Here is a 24,420-nt window from a genome sequence, read left to right as displayed (position 1 = left end):
CACTGGTAAATAAGGCAAGCCTCTCTCTCAGGAAGCTTACAATCTAGAAAGGGAGACAGACAATACACGTATAAACAAATGACTGAATACTATAATCTCAATTAGTGCTCAGTAGTATAAGGAAATGAAACAGTGCGATGGGCTAGACAGTGATGGTGTGGAGGAAGAGGGAGGGATCAAAGTGGGCAGCAGGTGACCTTTACGCGGAGACCTAAATTCTGAGAGAAGGCAGCTCTGTAAGAGCTGGAAAAAGAGCAACCAGGCAGAAGGAGCAGCCAGTGCAGAGGCCCTGAAGTCATGCCTCCCAGGGACAGAGACCAGAGTTGAGGCTGTGTAGATGGCAAGGGGGGTGGTCAGTGGAGGACGTGGGAGTGATGAAGCCAGCTGTCTGCTCGATACGCATGGGTGATGTCTAGCCAGCCTCCTAAACTTAGCCAGTTCAAAATGGCACCTTCAGGCCTCAACCCCCAGGCCCTCCCCCACCAAACAACCCCTCCTCAAGTCTTTACTTCTCTTCCTATAAATGACCACCCACGCTGCTTCTCAGGCCACTGTGCTACAACCAGTCCGGGCATCATCAACTCTTGCCTGTGGTCTCCTCACTGGCCTCCTTGTCCCCACCCTGGTCCTTAATTGGAGCCCAAAAAGCACTCATCAAATCAATCCCACCATCGTTTACTGCCCCCAAGCTGTCTTTTCCCAGTTTCAATTTTCTTGCAACAATCCCCAAACCACAAACCCAGGGACACATATTTATTATCTTTTTTTTTTCAAGATTATTTATTTATTTGTCAGAGAGGGAGAGAGAGAGGAAGGGAGCACAAGCAGGGAGAGGGGCAGAGGCAGAGGGAGAAGCAGACTCCCCACTGAGCAAGGAGCTTGCTTGAGCAAGGAGGGCCTTGATCTCAGGACCCTGGGATCATGACCTGAGCCGAAGGCAGATGCTTAACAGACTGAGCCACCCAGGCACCACTATTATCTTTTTAAAAAAGAATCTAAAGTGGGTCACAGCCGCAAGGGGGCATTAAGCCCAATTCGATTCATAGTCATTCCTCTAGTTGTCAGCATTTCCAGAGAGGTTCTGGGGACTGGGTATTAATTATCATAGGGGCCATCTAACAGGCACCTGCTGTGCTCCTGCCCTGTGGCCAGATCTCCATCCCACCTCTATTCCCGCGGATTCTTGGACTCAGGAAGGTTAAGTTTCTTATCATCCAGCTGGTGAATGACCGTGCCAGGATTTGTACTCAGGTCTCAGCAAACTCATGCTTCTACATCAAGCTTCCTCCTAGTTTCAAATGGGCAAAGGATGATGGGCTCAGAGAGAGGAACCTTGACCTCGCTCTGGACATTTTCCCTTCATTCCAAATCAAAGATCAGAGCCTGCTCCCTGGGTTCCTGGGCACCTGCTCAGCCTGAAAACATAAGTAAGAACCTTCTGCCCACCTAGCCCCAAAGAGATGGAGGTGTCCCAGCTTTCCTTATCTGGCCTGGCTTTCAGCCCCCATGCCTCCACCTGCTCCCCACTCACGTCCGCTCTGTCGCCAGGTGGTCACCTTCCTGCCCCAGGCTGTTGTAGCCAGTACCTGGGTGCCCTTCAGCCTGTCGGCCTCTTGATCAGGAAGCATTCCCGTGGGAACCATGGTGCCAACATCCGGAGAGGACGGGCCCTCTGTTACCTGCTAGCCCTGCTATCAGGCCCAAGAACAAAGGAGCTTGGTGCCTGCCGCTCGGCCGGCTGTGTTTGTCCAGGGCGAGGCTTAGCCTGGCACAGCTGCTGAGCAAACAGGAGTGCCGGCCTCACAGATCCTCCTAACAACGAGCAGGGCTTCGGCTGAGTGGTGTTGCTGTCAAGCCACCTGCCAAAATACTACCCTACCCAATGCCAACCAGCACCTCAGGGCAGAGGGGACTGTAGGGCAAACAGTCCTCTGCGGGCCTCAGGCTTTCTAGCTCTACAATGGGAGAGTTGCGCAAGACGAGCTCCAAGATCCCTTCTGTGGTCTACAGCCTTGAATGATGTTGTTAGAAGTCTCTAGGGCTTGAGAACAGGTCTGCAGGTAGGAGTGCCTGGGAGGCTGAGGTGGAATCTGGGCCTCTGTCTCGTGGCCATCCCTTACCCCAGCCCTGTGTACCCACACATACCTCTGTCTTGCCTGGGAGGACGGACCGCTTTCAGAGCAATGTCTTCAGCACCAGGTCATGACTTCATTTGATCTAATGGAGCTTCCAGGGCTGTAACTAAGGCACTTCATGACCAGAGGATTAAGTATGACCATCTTATTTCTGAGGCCACCTAGAGTCTCATCTCTGACATTCTGCCCCCCAGAAATCTCAGGGTAGCTGGGGAAGGCTCAGAGGGCTCATGGAAGACTGTTTCTCCAGCTAGGACAGTGAGAGGCTGTATGGTGATAGTCATTCTCAGACTTCAGCGGGCATCAGCAGCACCTAGAATGCTTATTTAAAATGCAGAATCCTGGGGCGCCTGGGTGGCTCAGTCGGTTAAGCGTCTGCCTTCAGCTCAGGTCGTGATCCCAGGGTTCTGAGATTGAGCCCTGAATCGGGCTCCCCCTGCTCAGTGGGGAGTCTGCTTCCCACTGCTTGTGCTTGGTCTCTCTCTCTCTCTGTCAAATAAATAAAGAAAATCTTTAAAAAAAAATGCAGAATCCTGGGGCACCTGGATGGCTCGGTCTTTGGGCGTCTGCCTTCAGCTCAGGTTATGATCCCAGTGTCCTGGGATTGAGCCCCACATTGGACTCCTTGCTCAGCAGGGAGCCTGTTTTTCCCTCTCCTTCTGCCTGCTGCTCGCCCTGCTATACTCTCTCTCTCTCTCTCTCTGTCAAATAAATAAAATCTTAAAAAATATATATAGAATCCTGGGCCCCATACCCCAGGGATTCTGAGTCCTAAGATCCAAGGTGGAATGGGTGGCTCAGGATTCTGAGTTTTTAACAAGCATCCAGGTGATCCTAAGGTCTCTGATGAAGTGGAATGAGGGAGTCTAAGAGCTGTAGAGTCCTGGATTCAAATCCCACCCCTGTCACTTATTTGCACTACGACCTAGGGGCAAGTCATCAAGCCTTTCTCAATGTCAGTTTTGTTTGTAAAATGAGGTTATAATAACATCACCACTTAATAAACAAGACGTATGTTTTTCAGAGTGTTTATTGCACATTGTAAACATTTGTTGAGCAAATGGGGTAGAAGTTCATTGCTAGTCCAGAAACCCGGGGCAGGGGAGCGGGGGCCGCCATTCACCACATATCTCTCAACCACTCAGTCACAAATCTCATGAATTCTACCTCCTAAAACATCTTAGACCTGCCCACTTTTCTCCATCCCCATAGCCTCCACCCTAGTCCAAGCCACCACCTTCCTCTACCTGGCTACTGCGTGGCTTCCTCTCCATCTCCCTATTTCTACCCTTGCCTCCCCCATTCTTACTTCCCAGGGCAGCCAAGCTAATCGGATGACGCAAAGCCTGCTTCAAGCTCCAGCTCTCAGGAAGGCTTTGTGAGTCTAAACAATTCCGCTGGCCCCCTACACCTACATCTAAGCCTCCTTTCAGCCTCTAACTAACTCTACACTCAAGATATTCTGAACTTCTTTCAGATTCCTCTAGTGAATATCAGTGTCTCTTGCTGCTGGGACTTCACACAAAGTGTGTTTGCTGTGTCCGAAACAGCCACCCCACCCCGACCCTGTCTCCAAACACACATCTTTCACCTACTACTCATCTTTCATATTTTAGCTGAAATATCATTTACTCAGGGCCAGACGTAGCTATTCCCCTCACATGTGCTCTGGCAACTCTTTCTTCCATAATGATACCTATTATACTCTGCGGTGATGACTTCATGCCTGCATCCACCACTGAACTAGCTCCAAGAGAACGCAGACCTCTGTCTATTGCGATAGTACCAGCAGTAATAGAGTTCATGCTCAAAGAACGGCTGAATGAATGAATGAATGGATAAAAGAGCAGAAGGCCGTAGTCTCAGGATTGTGTTGCGCATGGGCACCCCCTTGATAGTGCCTAAACTCATGGAGGTGCCTGGAAAAAAGATAGCCACGTGGGGGCGTCCCTGGGCACCTACGGGCCACAGGGGGGCGCCCTCAGCTCGTTGTATGTGACTGGCACCTCTTCAGACTCAGGTTCTGTTACTAATGGCCAATGGGAAACAGGAGGCGGGGTTTCAGTCTGATTGACAGTATAGCTCCGCCCAATCTAATTCATCTTTTTCTTGGCCACGCCCACTCCAGGCTTCGGAGACCCCGAAGGTGGGCCTGACCGAGGCGCCGCCAACTGAACTCCAGCAGAAAGCTCCCGAGGCCGAACCAGCGCGCCTGGCGGTCTGTGAGTGGGCGGCCCGCGGCTGGGGGCGGGGCCACGGTGCTGACAGGCAGGAGGCCGGTCCCGCCCCTCTCGCCCAGAGCGGCAGCGCCGGCGCTGGGGACAGCAGAAGTGAGTACGTGAGCGGCGGAGCAAGATCCCTGCTCGGACCCCGGACGGCGCGCGCACCCGGAGCCCCGGATCCGAGCCGGCCCCGCGGCAGACCGCCAGATAACTGTGCCCCCGAACTACCACCACTTGCGCCCTCCCGCCCCGGCCCGCCTCCCGGAGTAGTCCGGCTCCGAGCTCTCCAGTGCCTGGGATCCTCCTGGACCGGTCCGTCCAGATTCCCGCGGGTCCGACCTGCCTGCATCCCCCGGCATCGCCAGGCTCGGGCCGCCGCCTCGGTTCCAGAGCCGCCCGCCTGGATCGCACCCTTTCCTTGCCCGGATCTCCTGGGACCGTACGCGAGCGTTCCTCGGAGCCCGCGGAGCGGACCGTTCCCCGGGTGCCCGCGGCGCGGCTCGGCGCGGCCCGGCTTGGCTCCCGGAGCCCGCCCCGGCCATGGCCCGAGCCGCCCGCCGCCGCCGCCGCCGCCGCCGCCGCCGCCGCCGCCACCGCCGGGGCTCCTGCCGCTGCTCCCTCCGCTGCTGCTCCTGCCGCTGCTGCTGCCCGCGGGCTGCCGGGCGCTGGAAGGTGAGCGGCGTCGGGGGGCGCGTCCAAGGCTTACTGTGCCCGGGGTCGCCCGAGCGTAGGCCGGAGGGGACCCGCGGGATGGGTCAAATGCGGGCTGGGCGCACGTCGGAGGAGGCTCCGTCGCCCGCGCCGCTCCGGGGGCCGGAGGATGGGGTGGGGAGGACGCCCCCGGAGCCGCCTCGCAGGCTCCAGCTGGCTCCGAGGCCCGCGGTACGCGGGTCGTGGATCTCGGGCAGCTCGACTCGGTTTGAGCTTCCCCGAAAGTCACGGCACCGCTGTGAGCTCTTGGGGGAGAACCCCGCACTCACCGCGGAGAAGCGGGGCGCTCAGCGGCCCCGGGAGGCGAGGAAGTGTGGGCGACCCACCAGGCGAGGCGGGGGCGTCTGAGGCCGCCGCGGGGCTGTGGCGGGTGGGGGAGAAGCGGGACTCCCAGGTTGGGGGGCGGCGTTGGTTAGGAACCGGTCGGAGTTGACTGTGAGAGGTGTGAGTGCGTGCACCCCGCTTTGTCAGGGGCTGGCTGCGGGGGTGGGGAGGCGGGGGCCTGTTATTGTTTATGGTTTATGGAGCGCCGGTTACACACAAGGTGCTGAGTGCACGGGCAGTGCGCACTGCTCTGCGGCTCGCCTCCGCCTCTGGCAGGACGTCCGAGTGCTCGGGTCTCCATTGAACCCCCGAAGTTCTGGGGTTTGCCCCATTTGCCGGTGGGAAAGGCCGAGTTTCTCGGGTTGTGTCAAACCTACTCAGACGGTGCCGGGGGAGTAGCTCCAACTTCCAAACGACTGTGCTTGGGTGCACAGGGTGCTGTTGGCCCTGGTGGGAGAGCTCATGCATATGGGGCCACTTGACACGAGCCTGTGGCAGACAGAGGCGCTGACACTGGTCACAAACAATAGACACACATACACACACGCAGAGTTTCCAGAAATTTTGGAGCCATTAAATAAAAGTAAAAGAACCTTCCTTAATGTGGAGGGAAGGACAACCCAGAAATTTAGGGGAAATTGGAATACAGACAGCACTTATTTTTGGAGTCTTTAACAGCAGATCTAGTCGCTTTCTTAGTACAGGAACAAAAATATGAATTCTGTGTAACTTGGTTTGTTTGTGTGTTCACAATTGGTAAACTTAAAGGTTGGAAGGAAAAAAGAGCACAGTTCTGGAAGAAAGGCATCTTCTGGTGCTTTCCAGTTTTCTCTATGGGAAAATGTTCCTATGAACCCCCACCCCTTTTATCTCTGGGCCCACCGGCGCTGACAGACCGATTCACACGGGCGGACACATGCAAATCCAAGCAGACACACTGAGGTCGCGCCCACATGTGTGTGATAGGATCTCAGGCATGAGAAACCAGTGTGGGGCTTTGTTGTTGATTGCCTCAAGGGTGTGAGCCAGGGAGCCTGTTGGAGTTCCCAGGTCTGCGTCTCTGTGTCTTCGCCCGGGAAGGGCGACACAGGCACAGGCGCTTATGGGGCTGTGTGTGTGTGCCAGGCTCAGGGCCCTTGTTGTCAGATGTGGTGGGTGCTGGTGCTGACAGTGGGGTGGGGGGTGTGTGTGGTTTGGGTCAGGTGAGCGAGGGCTACCTGAAGAGGCTTACTCCTTCCTTCCTTCCTTTCTTTCCCCTCCTCACCTCTCACAATCTGGGGACCCTCAGCAGCAGGCTATAGCTGGGAGCGGACATCCAGCCTCCAGGCCGAAGAGCTGAGGGGCTGACCAGGAGGCAGAGGACCCACGAGCAGTAGCAGCACGGGAAAGAGAGGGCAGCAGGGCCCCAACTGTGTCCCTCCTTCCCCCCTCAGCTCTGTCTGGGGCTACCCCCTGACTGGGTAGGTGGTGTCTGGGAGGCCAGGCCAGTGTGGGGTGCCCCTAGGAAGTAGCAGTGCCTTCCACGGGCGGCTTTTACCAGTTCCTTTACTTTTGCCGCACCTCAGACCTTGGGGTTTCAGTTGGTGTGAGGGACAATGAAAGGAAAAAGAGAGATGCTTTGGGGAGACCCCCACACGGAAGTACGCCTACCCACTCTGTTCTCCCTCCTTGTGAGATGGGGTAGTGATAGTACCCACAATCCTAGACCTGTAGTGAAGATTGAGTCCTTAATGTGTGTGGGGTGCTTAGCACACAGCCATTATTATTCAAGGATTAGCTGCTATTATCATTGTCCTAGGGTCTGCCCCCTGGGGAGGGGCAGAAGTCAAACTGGTGTGTGCCTTACCTGCTGGAGGGAGGTTAGAGGAAGGGGTGGGGGGAGTGACAGGGGGAAGGTCGATCTGGAGAGAAAGTTGTCTCCCCGCTTCCATCTCCCTTCAGCTCTGGGAGCGATGGGAAGGGATGAGAGCTAGGTCAGGGGCAGCTGTCTCTGTGTCCTTCCCATCCCCCAGCCCTGTCAGGAGCCTGAAGGGTGAGATGGGAAGACTTGGTGGTCCTGGGCTATGGCCACTGGGCAGGGCTAGGTAGGACCCTCCCTGCTCCCAAGCTTTACAGGTAGGGGATCCAGGCTCCTTGCTCCAACCTTCCATTTGGCTTTGCCAGGATTTGGTTTGCCCTGGGCCTAGGGGAGCCTTTTGGCTCTCTGCATCTGAGAGCCATTATATTTAGGCCCAGAGTCCTGAGCTGCGTGTACTGTTTCGTCGTGGATCCCCTGGTTAGGTGCTGTCTAGCCCCTGGCTGCTCTACTCCCTACACACTTGGGGTCCACCAAGACTGCATCCAAGGACCTCATCAGTTCTCCATGAGGATGGAGCAAGGGCCCTTGCTTGTCCTCCTTGGTGGAAGAAACCCCTTTCCCCTTGCCCCCTGATTGCTTACCTCCCCCTACAAACACCCGAAGATTTTGCCCTCGGGTTTACCCTCAGTCATAGGGAAACGGGCCCACCTTGTTGCTCACTCTCCTTACGAGTAGTGATTCCCGGTCCCCCAGGCCAAGCTCCTTCTCCCCTTCAGGACCACGAACCGGAATGTGAGCAGACCAGGAACAGGCGTGGGATGAGGAAGGATGTCTGGGCCATAGGGTGCTTACACCTCAGATAGGACGGGGAGGTCTGCTGCGAGCCTACCCTCTGAGAAAGAGAAGCGGTTGCCAGGTGTGAGAGGTGGGGACCGCCCGCCGCAGTGCACCTGGTGGCGAGGGAAGGAGGCATGTTGAGTCCGAGTCTCTCTGAGGCAGCAGCCGTGGCCCCCGAGGATGTGCTCGCTGAGGGGACACCAGGCCGGGGATTTCTGTGGCTGGCTCACTTGTGGAGTTGCCCCCCACCCCATCACCGTTTGTCACAAGCTGGCGCTTCAGAGCTGCCGCTGAAGGACAGTGGCAGGTATTTGGGGGAACCAGTTTGCTGTCACTGCCTTCCTTTAAGCCAGAACTGCTGCCGGGGTGGCCTCCGCGGCAGGGAGCGAAAGCCTAAGCTGCCGTGGGCAAGGCCTCCGCCACCCGGCCTTACACTAATTAAACAGCATGAAGAGGCTGAATCACCAGGCCTGCATAGTTTGAAAATTGTAGCCCTGCCTGTTGTGCTGAGTCAAACTGGTTTGTCGGGATTGGGCAGCTGGGGAGGTGGGGGGCAGGGCGCCTGGGTACAGCTGGGCACCTGATGGGGTGGGAGAGGCCCCCTGCCCCACGGGCTGCCCTGGCCCCAGATCTCCTATTGCCTTCTGCCCCCAGACCCCTGGCCAGACCTACGGTGGCTGGGATCCCGGGGAAGGGCTCAGAGGCCTCACGGAAGGGCTAGCTGTCCAAACGTCCTGGCTGGCTGGCAAGGCCAGGACGAGGGTGGGGGCATGGGTGAACACAGGCATCTGGGCTCCTTGCTCTGTGCTTTCTCCTCCCTTCTCCCTCTCAGGTTTATTTAATTATAAATTCCTGCGATCTGAGGGGAGGAATGGAAAACAAAATGTGTTCTCTGTTTTGAGATGCTCCCCTCCCCTCCATCCCAGATTCGAGGGCCAAGGGTCCATGGGCACAGAAAGGGAAAGGTAGCCCAGGGTGAGTTAGGCTCTTCTAGGTCCCACAGCAAAAGCCCCCCACCACCAGGTCCCCCTCCTCCTTGGGCTGACCACCCTGAGTGTGCAGCTTGGTACACGCAGGTATACTCACTGACACGCAGGGTAGGGACAAGATGGGAGAAGATGAGACAGATGCCTTGGGTTGGTTGGCCGAGGTGGGGACCCCATCAAGGAGGAGGGGGACCAACTCAGGACTGGCATGGGGTTTTCTCCCTCTCTTTGCAGGCAGGGCTACGCGCCTTCTTGTCTGGACTCAACCCCTCTGTCCACCTGCCCCTGCTCACTCTGCTGGCCCAGCCCGGGTGCATGACCTTCCCCACCACCTTAAAGTCCCTCATCTGGAGCTTGGGCTTCTTGCTTTTGTCTCTGGGGTTTTTTGATTTGCTGGGTCTCACCAACACAGAGCAGTGTGCTCTGTGTGACTTGGGACCTGGGGTGCTGTGGCGTGGCGTCCGGCAGCTCCATAAGGTTGTGTGTACTTGGGCCTTCACCGGGATTGGTGGCTGGCTCCCAGCTGTACCAGGGCCGCCCAGTGAGGCCCTCAGACACAGGCTGGATGCCCACGATATTCTCCTCTTGCTGGGTGCCCAACGTATGTATGGAAGTGTTGCCCAGAGCTCCTGGGGCTAAGCCTCTTCATGATGCCACCCCTCTCCAAGGGCTCAGTGCTGGGGACAGTGCCATTGTGCTGGCAGGGAAGTACCTGGGGAGGCCACAGCCAGCCACACCCAGAATCATCTTTATGCCCCTGCCCCACCCCCAGCCTTGTGACCAGTGACAGCTCCTGCCTAGGCCAGAGCCACAGGAAGCAGGTCTGGGGTTTGCTCCTCCCTGCACCTTGGGCCAAGACTGGCCCAGTCCCTCGGCTTTCTTAGCAGACACTGCCTTCTCCTAGCCCTTCCTCCATCTCACCTGAAGACTCCGCTCATAGAAAGAACACGCTTGCAATGTGTGTGTGTGTGTGTGTGTGTGTGTGTTGCATGTGCATGGAGAATGCACCCCTGAGGCTTTGTACGCACTGTAGACGTTGGCATTAACACTGTCTGTGTGCTCCTGTGGCACGTTTGAGTGCCACGGGCATCCGTGTGTGCCGCTGACGCTCGTGTGTGACTGCGTAAGAGCGCGTCATCGAGTCTGTGTGGAGAAACTGGTGTTTGTGTTTGCACTTCACGACACTCCAGACTGTGACTTGGGGCTGGCAATCGTGTGCAGTTGAGTGTGTAAGGAGAATGTACTGTTCGGTGTGCGTGCCCTCCATGCACGCATGTGTCTCTGGAAATCCGCACACATGAAGACCGTAAGAGTGAGTGTTTGCCTAAGGCAAACCAGATCTGTGTATAGGAAAGCTTCGCTGTATGTGAATGTCTACGAGACGAATCTGTTTGTGCCGTATGCATCTGCGTGTCTGAAAAAGGCAGACCGTGGCTGTGTGTGTGTGTGTGTGTGTGTGTGTGTTTGCGGGCGGCTGTGGCTCCGTGTGTTTTTGTCCACCATATGTGTTGACTTGTCATTCTCTGGCCCCAGTGGCAGAGAAGGAGCCCAGCCCGAGAACTGGGGAATGCTTGTGCGTGTGTGTATTTGTGCACAGGCAAGAGCCGCACAGCTGCCGCCACGTGGCCGTTCTCCGTGGCCCTTTGGCAACCTGAAAGGGGTGCTGGTTCACTTCTGAGCGTTGAAGCCCCAGTCCCGAAAGCCCCCGGGCCTGCTGTCCACTTCCCTGCTCCCTTCGGAGGGGCCGGTGGGGTTTCCGGCCTGACAGAGCCCTGTAGCAGAGAGTGCCTGTCTGCCTTCTGGTCTCCCTCCAGCAGCCACATGGGGGGCAGGGGAGGATGGGGGTGCTGTTGGCAGCTGGGGAGATTGGAGACTGCTCACTCAGTCCTCTTTTGTCCTTATCTCCTGTACCTCATAGCCTTCACCCCAGCTCGTGAACACGCACGTGTGCGGCACACACATAGCAGAGGAAAGGTGGGCTCTGTCGGGTTGGATCTGTCCCTCCCAATGCCACAGACAGATGGATTCTGGGACCCCCTTCCATGCCCTTCCTGAGGCTGGGACACAGGCACCTCAGGGTCTCCCTCTTGCTGAAGGGAGCGGCCCCTCCCCTTCCCCAGAGAGCAAGCCCCCTCCCCACCAGGGTGACCGGAGCCCTTCCTCGGGCACACATGACTCGAAATCCAAGTCCTCTCCTCATTAATGGGAAAAATGTGCCGAGATTGAGCGATGGCCAAGGCTGAGCGATGGCCAAGGGCTGATCCCCGCCCCCTCCCTCTCCCGCTCCCCAGAAATTAAACAGAAATGAAGAGCCTCCCTCCACCTCTGCCTACCCCCTCCCCTCCCCCTCCCCACCGTCCCCTCCCTCCCCTCCATCCTCTGGAGCCAGCGCAGGGCTTGTTTTAAACTGTGGAGGAATCTGGCTGGAGGGGGGAGGGGGCTGAATATTTGGGTTTAAACAGTTCCAGATGGGTTTGGCACAGACTGAGCAGAAGGAAGTGAGGGAGAGGGAGGAGGGAGGCAGCTCGAGGGAGCGGTGGGAGCCCCTGCCTGCTCGGGGCGGGCGGGTGGCGGGCAGCGGGCAGACAAGCAGGCGGACTGGCTGGCTGGCTGGCTGGCTTGGGGGGGAGGGGGTGCGTTTGGCTCGACTGGCTCCAGGGACAGGAATACTCTGGGCTGCTGGCTGGGGAAGAGGCTACTTGGAAACCTCCCTCTCTATCTCTGTCTCCTCGGGCCTCCTTGTGTCTCCACCTCACCATCTTTTGTAGTCCTCAGCTGGCCACCCCACTGTCTGGTCCTAGCCAGCCGGCTCTGCAATCCTTCCAGCTCTGAGCAGCCCGCCGCCTCTCTCCCTGCCTGTCTCTGGGCCCCTGCCTCTGCCCATCTCTCCTTGCCTCCCGTACCCCCCTGCCAAATGTGTGTGTCTCTCTGTCTGTCTCCCAGAGAGGCCTGTCTGGCCACCGACCGATGAGGCTGGGATAGCTCACCCTGCAGCCAGGTCTTCCAGGGACAAGCCACCTCTGAACCTCACTCCCCCTTGGCCTTACATGAGGGTCTGGGACCACAGCTGCCTCACCCACCTTCCCAGCTCAGACCCAGCTGCAGGAAACCAGTGAAGGCCATAAGCCTGGAACCTGTGGGGATTGGGTCTTTCTCCTCCTGGGTAGCCCCAACCTGCCCTATTCCAGCTCATGGCAGAGGGGAGAACTGCTGACTGCCCTGGCTTCCAGGCTAGAAGAAAGGAGTTGGCGTCTCTCTCCTCTCAGAGAGTAGAATTGTCCAGTCAGAACCCAGAACCTGATTCCTAAGGGAGTGAGTTTATGTCAGAGACGTGAATGGGCCCCTCCTATGGCTGAGCAAGGGGAAACAGATAAGAAACTGAAGCTTGGAATAGGATCGGTGCTGTAACAAAGCCCCTGGCCCTGGATGCACAGAGGAAGGCATCTGACCTTAATTTGGGGATTCAGGGAAGGCTTCCTGGAGGAGGTGACAGCTGGATTGAGACTTAAAGGATACAGAGGAGCTTTCTAGGCTTTCTCTGTTCTTCCTTTTACACTGCAGTCAGAGTGCTCTTGTTAGGGGTTAGTTGTGGAGTCTGCTACTTTTCAACCCTTCACCCCAAGGCTTAGCAGTTTTACCTCAGGTCATATATTTACTTTATCTGGGCCTCAGTTTTGTCACCTGTAAAAGGGGTACATCAACAGCACCTTTATCCAAGGATTGTGGGAAGAACAGAACAGCTTGCAAGGAGCTGGTCTGGATCTTGGTGGCCCTCAGCCCACCATCAAAGAGTATTCGTGCTCCATTCCCCAGAGGTGGTTGAGTGGGAGGCTGGGTGGGAGCAGGCTCTGCCCTGTAGCTGCCCTCGCATTCCCCTGGGCATGTGTGGAGCCGGGCCTCTGTGTTGGGAATGGAGTCAGGGGAGGCCTGGGCAGCAGGGTCTGAAGCACACGGTCCTTTGTTCCAGGATAAAGGGCCTGCTACCCCTTTGTGTGGAGATTAGCCGAGCCTGTAGGTGTGTGAACTGGCCCTGGCTTTTGCCTCTGGGGTCAGTAGCAGACACCCACCTCCGACTGGCCGACTAGATGGCTCACGTCTTTGGGGTTATGACGTTTCTGGGGATGGCTGCAGGGTCTTCTCCAGGGGAGGGTAGCTGAGACCTTCGAGGACTTAGGGGGTGGGGTGGGATGGGATGGTGCTTGGTGGGAATCATTCTCTGGTGTCCTGGCCTTTCCTGGACAACCTATTTCTTCCCATCCTGAGCGTGGCTTCTGACCTTTGTTCTTTTGTTGCTCCCCAGAAACCCTCATGGACACAAAATGGGTGACGTCGGAGTTGGCATGGACATCTCATCCAGAAAGTGGGGTAAGCCTTCCCTACCATCTCCCCTGAGTGTTGGTTGTCAAGTCCGCCACTTCCTCCTCCAGCATCCATTCCCCTCGCCTCACCAGGGCTGGAGAAGGGCTGCCTCTGCCCCCTGCCTATCAGTTTCACCTCCTGCTCCATTCCCATCCTCTGCACCTGTCACCTGCCTTCTTTGCCAATGGGTGTTTCTCACCCTTTCAGCCCTCGGCCTGCCGGTGTCCTCCTCCCCACACACACACCATCTTTGTCCCATTCTCCCTCTGCCCACCCCTCAGCCTGCCTTCAGCCTATAGCCATCTTGTTCCTGCCTGACAACTCTTTGCATGTCTTCTCTAGCCATCTCCCTCCTTCCTGGGTCCCTGAGTAGGGCACTGGCTTGGGGATGAGGAAACCTTGGCTCCAGATCTCTGACTTGCTCTGTGACTTTTAGCAAGGCAGTTTACTTTTCTGGGCTTCCATTTCTTAACTGTTAAATTCCTGTAGTTCTGACATTTCTAAAATATCCTAATTAACCTCCCTAGATGGCCTTCACAACTCCACTGAGCTCTGAAACTCTGGGGTGGGATGGCACTCCAGGCCCTCATTCATAGACCTGACTGTGTGACCTTGGGCAAGTCTCTACCTTTGAGAGTCTTGGCTCCCTTTTCTGTAGAGTGGGGGCAGCAGATGTACCTGCTCACGGAGTTGGAGTGGAGGTTACATGCGGTAGTGAGAGCCAACGTTCAGTGAATGCTTGCTCCATACGGGACAGGGTTACAGGCCCGTTATATATATTAAACTGATTTGATTCCCTGTCGTCTCATTTATGTCCGATCAGCCCCATTTCGTAGACAATGACAGTGAGGCATAAAGATAACAAATATTGTATCTAATAGTCCCATAATACTTATCAAATGCTCTAAATTCTTTGTTCATAAAGTCATTTATTCTAATACGTCTTCATTGTCGCCACGATGGGGAAGCTGTGGTACAGGGAGGTTAAGTGACTCGACCCGTAGTCGCACAGCCAGGACTGGGATTTGAACCCATGGAGTCTGCGTGCTCCGCCGGTATACCACAGAGGCATCTCTGTGAAGCGAATACGGGTCTGGGCGTGTGGTCCGCGCCTGGCAAGTGTCGGCGCTCATTCTGTCTTTCTCACTTGGTCCGCGCACAGTGGGAAGAGGTGAGCGGCTACGACGAGGCCATGAACCCCATCCGCACGTACCAGGTGTGTAACGTGCGAGAGTCGAGCCAGAACAACTGGCTTCGCACGGGGTTCATCTGGCGGCGAGAGGTGCAGCGCGTCTACGTGGAGCTCAAGTTCACCGTGCGCGACTGCAACAGCATCCCCAACATCCCTGGCTCCTGTAAAGAGACCTTCAACCTCTTCTACTACGAGGCTGACAGCGACGTGGCCTCGGCCTCCTCCCCCTTCTGGATGGAGAACCCCTATGTGAAGGTGGACACCATCGCGCCTGATGAGAGCTTCTCACGGCTTGATGCTGGCCGTGTCAACACCAAGGTGCGAAGCTTCGGGCCGCTCTCCAAGGCCGGTTTCTACTTGGCCTTCCAGGACCAGGGTGCCTGCATGTCGCTCATCTCTGTGCGTGCCTTCTACAAGAAGTGTGCATCCACCACCGCGGGCTTCGCGCTTTTCCCCGAGACCCTCACGGGGGCTGAGCCCACCTCTCTGGTCATCGCCCCCGGCACCTGCATCGCTAATGCCGTGGAGGTGTCCGTGCCCCTCAAGCTGTACTGCAACGGCGATGGGGAATGGATGGTGCCCGTGGGAGCCTGCACCTGTGCCACCGGCCACGAGCCAGCTGCCAAGGAGTCCCAGTGCCGCCGTGAGTGGGGACTGGCTGGGGCGTGGGGAGGGGAGCACTTGGGCCAAAGTCCTACTGCCTCTTACCTGCCAGTGAAGGCGCTCTGGCCTCAGGTCTGAGACAGAGGGACGAAAGGGAAGAGGGGTATCAAGTGCATAGAGTGTGCCGCAGGAGGGAGGGAAAGGAGAGAAAATGAGGAGACGCACCAGAATCATAAGAGAAAAAAAGAAACTAAAGAGCCAGGTAGAGAAACACGAAGAATCCTTGGTAAGGAGGCCCCTGATCAGAGAGTCAGGAAGCCAGCAGAGATGCCTGCTTTGTTTGGCCGCAAGTGGACGCTCCACCCTGGAAGTACTAGCGGGGCCCCAGAGCTGTGGGGTCAGGGGCTGTGGGCACTCACGCTTGGCCCTTTCACCGTGGAGTCTCATCTGCTCTTCGAGAGGCGGTGTTTTCAGCACAGAGGTCAGGGGCCCAGTCCCTGAAGTCTGAGTCCTAACTCTGTCACTTAGCACCTGTGGGACCTTGGGCGAGTTACTTAACTCTTTGAGCCTCGGTTTCCTCATGTGCAGGATGGGGCCAATAGTAGTGCTTCCTCTGTGGACTCGTAGTGGGCTTGAGTGTGTCGATGCATGTGAAGCCCTGGGAACAGTGCCTGGCACATGGCAACACAGAAACCATCTAAGTGTTAGCCATGACTCTCTCAGGAGCCTGGGGCTGCGTGGGGGACAGGGATTCTCTTGTCCTTATTTCATACAGGAGAGGCTAGGAGGCTTGTCCGTGGTGGCTTGCCAAGACTCCTAAGTCCTTACAGTGTACTAGTCTTCCAGCTATAAAACCCATTCACGAAGGGTTCTCATTTGAGCCTCATCCCAGTCTTGTAAGGTAGATTCCAGTTATCTTCCTCTATTTTGCCAGTAAAGAAATGGAGGCTCCGAGAACAACAATACTCAGGATGTCACAGCTGGAAATGTGGGAGCTGTGGCTACAGCCTTGTCCAGTGCTCTGCCATGCAGGGCAAGATGCTAAGGGCCTTGCCTTCTGTCCCTTCTGCCCTGGCACTTGCAGCCTGTAACTCTGAGGGGTGGGGGCTGGCTCTTAGCACAGGCCGAGGTGTGAGGGGGCTGGGAGGCCCCGTGTTGGGTGCTGTCATGGCAAGGTGAATAGTGCCTTGCCCGGCCCCTCTCCACTTCTCTATGGGAACCTGCCCCAGACTTCCTCTTCCTAAGTGGAGAAAGGGGGTGGGGGTGATGAGCCTGACAGCCTGAAGAGGGGCTAACACTCTGCAGGTCCCTGGCAGGAAATGCATGCTGGTTCCCATAGCAACCAGCCTGGCCTGGCCTCTGCCCCCTCCCCCACTGGCTCAAAAGAGCTGGGGGGGGTGGATATCACCTTAGTGAGGGGAGATTAGACCCCAGAGAAGAGGTAGCCCCAACTCTGGGTGTTCCGCACTCTGGATGACCGCCCCAGGGGCAGTCATGTATGGACAGAGTGACCATATGCTTTCATGTGTCTGGGGCGGTCCTGGCTTATGCTCATCATAGCATGATTATTACTAGCGGCCCCTTTCACTCTCAAAATATTCCGGTTTGAATAATAAATTATACGGCTGTCATAGATACGCAGAATCCTATAGCCCAGGCCCAGGAGCCCCAGGGTAGATGGCAAGAGAAGAAACTGAGAAGGAATGTTTAGGCACCCAGCTCTGGGCTCGCTTTGGGGCCTGGGGTGCCCCTTGTGGATGCTTTGAGGCCTCTGAACTCCTGGTGACCCCAGCCTTCCTGCCTGCCATCTTTTTCTCTTTTTCTCACCCCTCTTCAGCCTCCACCCCTACCCAAGGGCAGGAAGGAGCTGCTGCCCTGCTCCTGGTGGGTGGGGAGAGCGGCGGGTCCTGGGAGCAAGGCCCCACCTCTGGCTGTTCTGGGGTGGCCATGAGGGTACGAGGAGTGATTTTCCTCAAGTTTCAGGGAGGGGGCAGGGGCATCCTGGCAGAGCAGAGGTTGCTGCCAGCCTGCCAGTGGTCTCTTCCCCACCCCTCCTCTTCCTTCTCACTCCCTTCCCTGCCTCGACAAGCCCAGGCTGCCCAGGTGATGGGGCTGACGTCTTCACCCGTGAGGCCCCCAGGGAGGGGTGGGGGGCCGGGGCGGGGAGGAATCCGCTGACGTGGGGTTTCCACGGGGCAAAAGGGCCTTTTGTAGCTGCACTGGAGTTAGGCAATCCCAGCAGAGCCCCCACAGTCTAGGAGTTGGAGGGGCCAAGACCTGTGCTGGGAGAGGGCCAGATTCTCACAGATCTGAAGAGCATGTCCATCGTCTTCTCCCCTGCAGCCTGTCCCCCTGGGAGTTACAAGGCAAAGCAGGGAGAGGGGCCCTGCCTCCCCTGCCCCCCCAACAGCCGCACCAGCTCGCCGGCTGCCAGCATCTGCACCTGCCACAGTAACTTCTACCGTGCGGATTCGGACTCTGCAGACAGCGCCTGTACCAGTAAGTACACTCGTGGCCTTGTTCGGCCCCACTCCAGGCCTCCCCTTGGGGCACTGAGACGGTCGCTATGAATAGCCACTTTCCAGCCAGGGAAACTGAGGCTTGGGGAGGTTCGACGTTGTGTGCAGCATGGCACAGCTGAAAAGTGACTGGCTCCGAGCCAGAATCTAGGTCAGCCGCTCAGCCTTTCCACCAGCATTGAGTAAGCGCCTACTAGCTCCTTGCCAGGCATCCGGAGCCACTGGGGCCGCTAGCCCCTCACTCCTTCCGCCGTGTAGAACTGCTCTTCTCCTGGCCGAACCCCAACTGTAGAGGGGCCTCACGTCCTTGGGGCAGCCTAGTGCCCTGCCTTCTCCCTGCTCTGGACTTTGGTGCCAGGCGTTGTGCCAGGTGCCAGGGATGTGGAGGAGAATAAGATAGTCACTGTCCTAAAGGAGCTTGCAACCTGGTGGGAGAAACAGTTGTGAAAATAGATAATGAGCATACAAGGTGCTAAGTGCTGGGCTGGAAGGATGCCCAGGAATTGTGTTATGGGGGTACAGAGGACAGGAAGGAAAAGGATCAAGGAAGACTTCCAAGAGGTGGTGACATCTCCTGTTGAGCCTTGAAGGCTAACTAGAGTCTTCCTGGTGGAGAAGTGTAGGAAAGCTATTCTGCTTGTTAAAGCAGGGACAAGAGCAAGGCGGTAGGAAGTTGATTGCAGCACGCAGAAACTCTGGATAGAAGGGAGGTGTTGGGGCCCTAGCTCACTGCCCTCTCCCTCCACCTTCCCTGCAGCGGTGCCATCTCCCCCCCGGGGTGTGATCTCCAATGTGAATGAGACCTCACTGATCCTCGAGTGGAGCGAGCCCCGGGACCTGGGTGGCCGGGACGACCTCCTATACAACGTCATCTGCAAGAAGTGCCACGGGGGCCCTGGGGCCGGGGGCGCCTCCACCTGCTCTCGCTGTGATGACAATGTGGAGTTTGTGCCTCGGCAGCTGGGCCTGACAGAACGCCGGGTCCACATCAGCCACCTGCTGGCCCACACGCGCTACACCTTTGAGGTGCAGGCAGTCAACGGTGTCTCGGGCAAGAGCCCTCTGCCCCCCCGCTATGCGGCTGTGAATATCACCACCAACCAGGCTGGTGAGGAGGGGACGCTGGTGGGTAGGGCCTGGGTCATTTTCTCCCACACAGAGCTTCGGTTGCCCGGGGCCTGCCAGTGGACCACCAGGGGTCCCCTGGGAACCGGGTCCTTGGGAAGGATGCCAGGGCCCGAGGAGCCCGTTGTGAGCCCCCGCCCCCATCTCCCCCCAGCCCCGTCCGAAGTGCCTACATTACATCTGCACAGCAGCTCAGGCAGCAGCCTGACCCTGTCCTGGGCACCCCCAGAGCGGCCCAATGGAGTCATCCTGGACTACGAGATGAAGTACTTTGAGAAGGTCAGAGCCTTGAGGGGCAGGAGGAGGCTTTGGGGTGAGAAGATGACCCCAGATAGTGTCAGGGGCCCTTGGGGGCAAGGTCTTGGGTACGGAGGCGGCCACAGGTGGGCCCTGGGGGGTGGCAGGGGCTGATGGGCCCCAGGGCCACTGAGGTGCCTCATTTCTCCTGGTGTTGCAGAGTGAGGGCATTGCCTCCACGGTGACCAGCCAGAAGAACTCGGTGCAGCTGGACGGGCTGCGGCCGGACGCCCGCTATGTGGTCCAGGTCCGGGCCCGCACCGTAGCCGGCTATGGGCAGTACAGCCGTCCAGCTGAGTTTGAGACCACAAGCGAGAGAGGTATGCAGCCCACTGCCCCTGTGCCCGCTCCCCTCAGACTTTCCGTCCCTCCGCTCAACCAGTCCCCTCCCGGTCTCCAGGCTCGGGTGCCCAGCAGCTCCAGGAGCAGCTTCCCCTCATCGTGGGTTCTGCCACAGCCGGGCTTGTCTTCGTGGTGGCTGTCGTGGTCATCGCTGTCGTCTGCCTCAGGTACTCCCAGGCCCGGCTTGCTTCCACGGGCTGGCGAGAGTTTCCCTGGAGCAGCCCACATGCCCCAGAGGCCTTTGGTGGGCCCAGGCTCTACCCGCTGCCAACGCGTCTCTAGTCCACACCCCCGGCCTCATCCTATCGCCTGCCTGTCCCCTGGCAGATCGCCTCAGGGACCGAGTCCACTGAGCCCCTTGCACAGAGACGCAGTAACTGCTGTTACCACTACCTGTGGGACCAGGCACCAGGCCATGCCCGGTGCACCCTGCCCCTCCTGTGAGCCCGAGTGTCCCCTGAACAGAGGGAGCTGTCGGGCTTGTCTCAGGCCGCACCTCCACCCTGCCCCCTCCAGGAAGCAGCGGCACGGCTCTGACTCGGAGTACACAGAGAAGCTGCAGCAATACAGTGAGTTTGTCTCTTCATCCTGACCCTGCCCGCCCCCCTCCAAAGTTCCCTTGGTCCCTGCATGGCTTGGAGATATCCTTTTCGCCGCCTGGGATTTCATCCCTTGTACTCCTGTCCCGATAGCCCCTCCTGCTTCCACTAAAGTGCCATTTCCTGAGCCCCTGCCTCCCTCCTGCTAGCCCCAGACAAGCATGAGAAGCGACCCCTCTCAAAGGCAGCTAATCCTAGGAGAAAGACAAGATATGCACACACAGAAAAGATGAGAGAACAGTTTAGTGTTAAGCTGGGTGTTCCTGTTACAAAGGGCAGTAAGAGTTCAGAAAAGGGGAAGGCTTCCTGGAGGAGGTGGCCTTGGGCTGAGCTGAGCCAGGCCGGTTGAGCATGGTTTAGAGAGGTGGGGGGAGAGCATTCCTGGCTAGAAGAGCCTCTGGAAGGTAGTGGGTGGGGTGGGGAGAGTGCCCAACTGTGGGGGCAGTGAGAAGACTGGTTTGACAGCTGCCGGGGAGCAAGGCTGGGTAGTTGTGGCCAGTCCTTAGAGGGTCGTGAAAGACAGGCAGAGGAGTTTGGACTTGACTCCACCATAGGTAATCCGAAAGGCTCTCAAGCTGGGGAGTAATACAATGTGAGTATTGTTTTAGGGAGACAGGTATGCAGGATAGTTTGGTGGGAAAAGTCCAGAGGCAGAGAGCCCAGCTGGGAGACTATTGCAATAGTCTGAGTGTTGAAGGCCTGGAGAAGGTCAGGGGCAGTGGGAATGAGGGGAGGGATGAATCTGAGAGATGTTTTGACATGACGAGAGATGAGGGAGAAAGAAGAATAAGAATCCTGCGTGTCTAGCCTTTATGGTCACTAGTTCTCATGGAGGGAACGGTGAGGGGGTGGGGAAGGGGCAAGCTGGGACTCCAGCAGGGAGGGATATGGAGCAGACTTAGGAGGGAGGGTGCAAAATGTGCTCCCATCAGGGATGGCGGGGGTGGGGGGACAGCATGCTGGGCCTGAGGACGCGGCCTGAGGAGTTCCCTCACTGTCCCCCACCCTAGGCCAAAGAGCTGGCCCCTCTCATCCCTGCCTTTTCTTCCTCTAGTTGCTCCTGGAATGAAGGTTTATATTGACCCTTTTACCTATGAGGACCCTAATGAGGCTGTGCGGGAGTTTGCCAAGGAAATCGATGTATCCTGTGTCAAGATCGAGGAGGTGATTGGAGCTGGTGAGTCCCCTAGGGCACAATGGGGAGGAGGTGGGGGGGAAGGGGGTGTTACCCCAGGAGGGGGCCAGCATGCACTGGGTACAGGGCCAATCCCAGAAGCCACTTCCTACCTGTGCCTTCTGCCCTGCAGGGGAATTTGGGGAAGTGTGCCGGGGTCGGCTGAAGCAGCCAGGCCGCAGGGAGGTGTTTGTGGCCATCAAGACACTGAAGGTGGGCTACACGGAGAGGCAGCGGCGGGACTTCCTCAGTGAGGCCTCCATCATGGGCCAGTTTGACCACCCCAACATAATCCGACTGGAGGGCGTGGTCACTAAAAGTCGGCCAGTCATGATTCTCACCGAGTTCATGGAGAACTGTGCCCTGGACTCCTTCCTCCGGGTAAGAGCCAGCCCCTAGCCCCTCTCCCTCCCCTACCCCAGAGAGCTGCATTGGGCAGACCACCCCCTCCCACAAGGTCAGACAGACCCTACCCTCTTCAAGTCTACAAATACTTACTGAGGTGGCCTGGGGCAGGAAAACCAGCCAGGTGCTCAGAGCCAGAAAGACCGAAGTTCTCATCCCGACTCTGCCCTCTATTGCCTGTGTGACCTCAGGCTTTACTTACCCTCTCTGAGTCTGAGCTGCCTTGGTTGTAACATGAGAGTGGTAAGAACTATTTGGATCCTCACCGGGGTTCACTGGGATGTTGTATACAGATACCTGCCCCACAGTGGGCCGCTTACACTCAGTGCACTCTGCACATAGTCACAGGCATGGGTGAGGCATGGTCTCCAAGGACTCAGAGAGAGTAGGTGGAAGCACAGGTGGGCGGGCAGGAAGGTCTTGGGTGGGCCCTGGGCCAGTAGGGAGGTGATGGGCCCACCTGAGCCTGCTCGTTGCCTCCAGCTCAACGACGGACAGTTCACGGTCATCCAGCTGGTGGGCATGTTGCGGGGCATTGCCGCTGGCATGAAATACCTATCCGAGATGAACTACGTGCACCGAGACCTGGCTGCCCGCAACATTCTTGTCAACAGCAACCTGGTCTGCAAAGTCTCAGACTTCGGCCTCTCCCGCTTCCTGGAGGATGATCCCTCTGATCCTACCTACACCAGCTCCCTGGTACAGGAAGCAGCTGGGAGGGAGACCGGGGGCGGGGCCAACCAGGCAGGGGCTCGAGTCATAGGGTGAAGGGCGTCTGCCCCCCCCACCAGGGCGGGAAGATCCCCATCCGCTGGACTGCCCCCGAGGCCATAGCCTACCGGAAGTTCACCTCTGCTAGTGATGTCTGGAGCTATGGAATCGTCATGTGGGAGGTCATGAGCTATGGAGAGCGACCCTACTGGGACATGAGCAACCAGGATGTGAGTGGGGCCAGCCAGAGTGGCCAGGTGGGTGGGAGTCAGCTGGGAAGCAGAGTGGTGGCTCATTCCAGGCTTCTCTGTTCTCTCCTCAGGTCATCAATGCCGTAGAGCAGGATTACCGGCTGCCCCCACCCATGGACTGCCCCACAGCACTGCACCAGCTCATGCTGGACTGCTGGGTGCGGGACCGCAACCTCAGGCCCAAATTCTCCCAGATTGTCAACACCCTGGACAAGCTCATCCGCAATGCTGCCAGCCTCAAGGTCATCGCCAGTGCCCAGTCCGGGTCAGTATCTCTGCCTCTGTTCCCACTCTGCTTCTGAAGATTTATTTATTTATTGGGGGGGGGGCACGTGAGCAGGGGCAGAGGGAGAAGGAGAAAGAGAAGCCCAAACAGACTCCCTGCTGATCACAGAGGCCGACATAGGATTCGACCCCACCACCCCGAGATCATGACCTGAGCCGAAATCAAGAGTCGGACACTTAACCGACTGAGCCACCCAGGCGCCCCATGTTCCCACTCTGCTCTTGGGCCAGCAGCCCTACCCCTGCTTCCCTTGCCGTTAAGATTCACCGAGTCTCTCTCTTCTCCCCACAGCATGTCACAGCCCCTCCTGGACCGCACGGTCCCGGATTACACGACCTTCACGACAGTTGGTGACTGGCTAGATGCCATCAAGATGGGGCGGTACAAGGAGAGCTTTGTCAGCGCAGGGTTTGCGACCTTTGACCTGGTGGCTCAGATGACTGCAGAGTGAGTGTGCCTCAGATTTGGAGGGGCAGGGCTGGGGACCCTGAGCAGGGCCCAGAGTGGTGGGCAGGAGGGGAGGGACTGACCCTGCCCTTGGTCCATCCGCAGAGACCTGCTCCGGATCGGGGTCACCTTGGCTGGCCATCAGAAGAAGATCCTTAGCAGTATCCAGGACATGCGGCTGCAGATGAACCAGACGCTGCCCGTGCAGGTCTGACACCTGACTCCCACTGGGTGGGTGCCCCCCAAGGACTGTGCAGGGACTCTGACCAGCCGGCTGGACTTTTGGACTTTTGGATGCCTGGCCTTAGGCTGTGGCCCAGAAGATGGAAGTTTGGGGAAGGCCCAAACTGGGACTTCTCCTCCAGGCCTGTGCTCCCTCCCCAGGAAGTGTGCCCCAAACCTCTTCATATTGAAGATGGATTAGGAGAGGGGGTGATGACCCCTCCCCAAGCCCCTCAGGGCCCAGGCCTTCCTGCTCTCCAGTGGGGGATCCCCACCACCTCAGACTTCCCTGTTCTTCAGTGCTGGAGGTCCTGGCAGGGTCAGGTGGAGAAAAAGCCTGGGTTCTATAGGGCCCAGCCCTGGCAGGGGTCTGGCCCCCCAGGTAGGCAGAGTAGTCCCTCCCTCAGGAACTGGAGGAGGGGATTCCGGGAATGGGGAAATGTGACACCCCATCCTGAAGCCAGCTGGCACCTCCAGTTTGCACAGGGACTTGTTCTGGGGGCTGAGGGCCCTGCCCCACCCCCACCCTTGGTGCTGTCATAAAAGGGCAGGCAGGGGCAGGCTGAGGAGTAGCCCCTTGCCCCCAGAGACTGACTCTCAGAGCCAGAGTTTGGATGTGTATGTGAGTGTGTTTGTGTGTGTGTGTGTGTGTGTGTGTGTCTGTGCACGCACTGGCCTGCACAGAGAGCATGGGTGAGCGTGTAAAAGCTTGGCCCTGTGCCCTGCAGTGGGGTGAGCTGGGCCGTCGACGGAATAAAGGCAATAAGAAGATTCTCTTGCCCCTTCTCTTTGCACCTCCCGAGGCGGAATTCCCGCATGCCCTCAGAATCACAGTCCCTCAGTGCCAGCCCTCTTCAGAATTCCCCTGGAGTCTT

At 57.7% G+C, this 24,420-nt stretch overlaps 1 protein-coding gene across 1 annotated transcript; it reads left to right on the top strand.

Annotated features, from left to right (window-relative positions):
• Positions 1–5,014: 5,014 nt before the first annotated feature.
• EPHB3 (EPH receptor B3) lies at positions 5,015–23,629 on the top strand. Its single transcript, XM_040621493.1, has 16 exons — positions 5,015–5,029; positions 13,314–13,378; positions 14,535–15,207; positions 17,511–17,666; positions 18,444–18,794; positions 18,966–19,090; positions 19,269–19,428; positions 19,509–19,617; positions 19,967–20,019; positions 21,104–21,226; positions 21,357–21,604; positions 22,112–22,327; positions 22,420–22,569; positions 22,662–22,855; positions 23,168–23,323; positions 23,429–23,629. The coding sequence occupies exons 2-16, from the start codon at positions 13,322–13,324 to the stop codon at positions 23,535–23,537; spliced, it is 2,880 nt and encodes a 959-aa protein (XP_040477427.1). The 5' UTR covers positions 5,015–5,029; positions 13,314–13,321; the 3' UTR covers positions 23,538–23,629.
• The last annotated feature ends 791 nt before the right edge of the window (positions 23,630–24,420 follow it).

Source organism: Ursus maritimus, unplaced genomic scaffold, assembly GCF_017311325.1.
Source record: "Ursus maritimus isolate PB19 unplaced genomic scaffold, ASM1731132v1 scaffold_4, whole genome shotgun sequence".
Taxonomy (NCBI): domain Eukaryota; kingdom Metazoa; phylum Chordata; class Mammalia; order Carnivora; family Ursidae; genus Ursus; species Ursus maritimus.
Note: the sequence above shows the minus strand (reverse complement) of the source record. Positions and strands in the feature narration are given on the sequence as shown.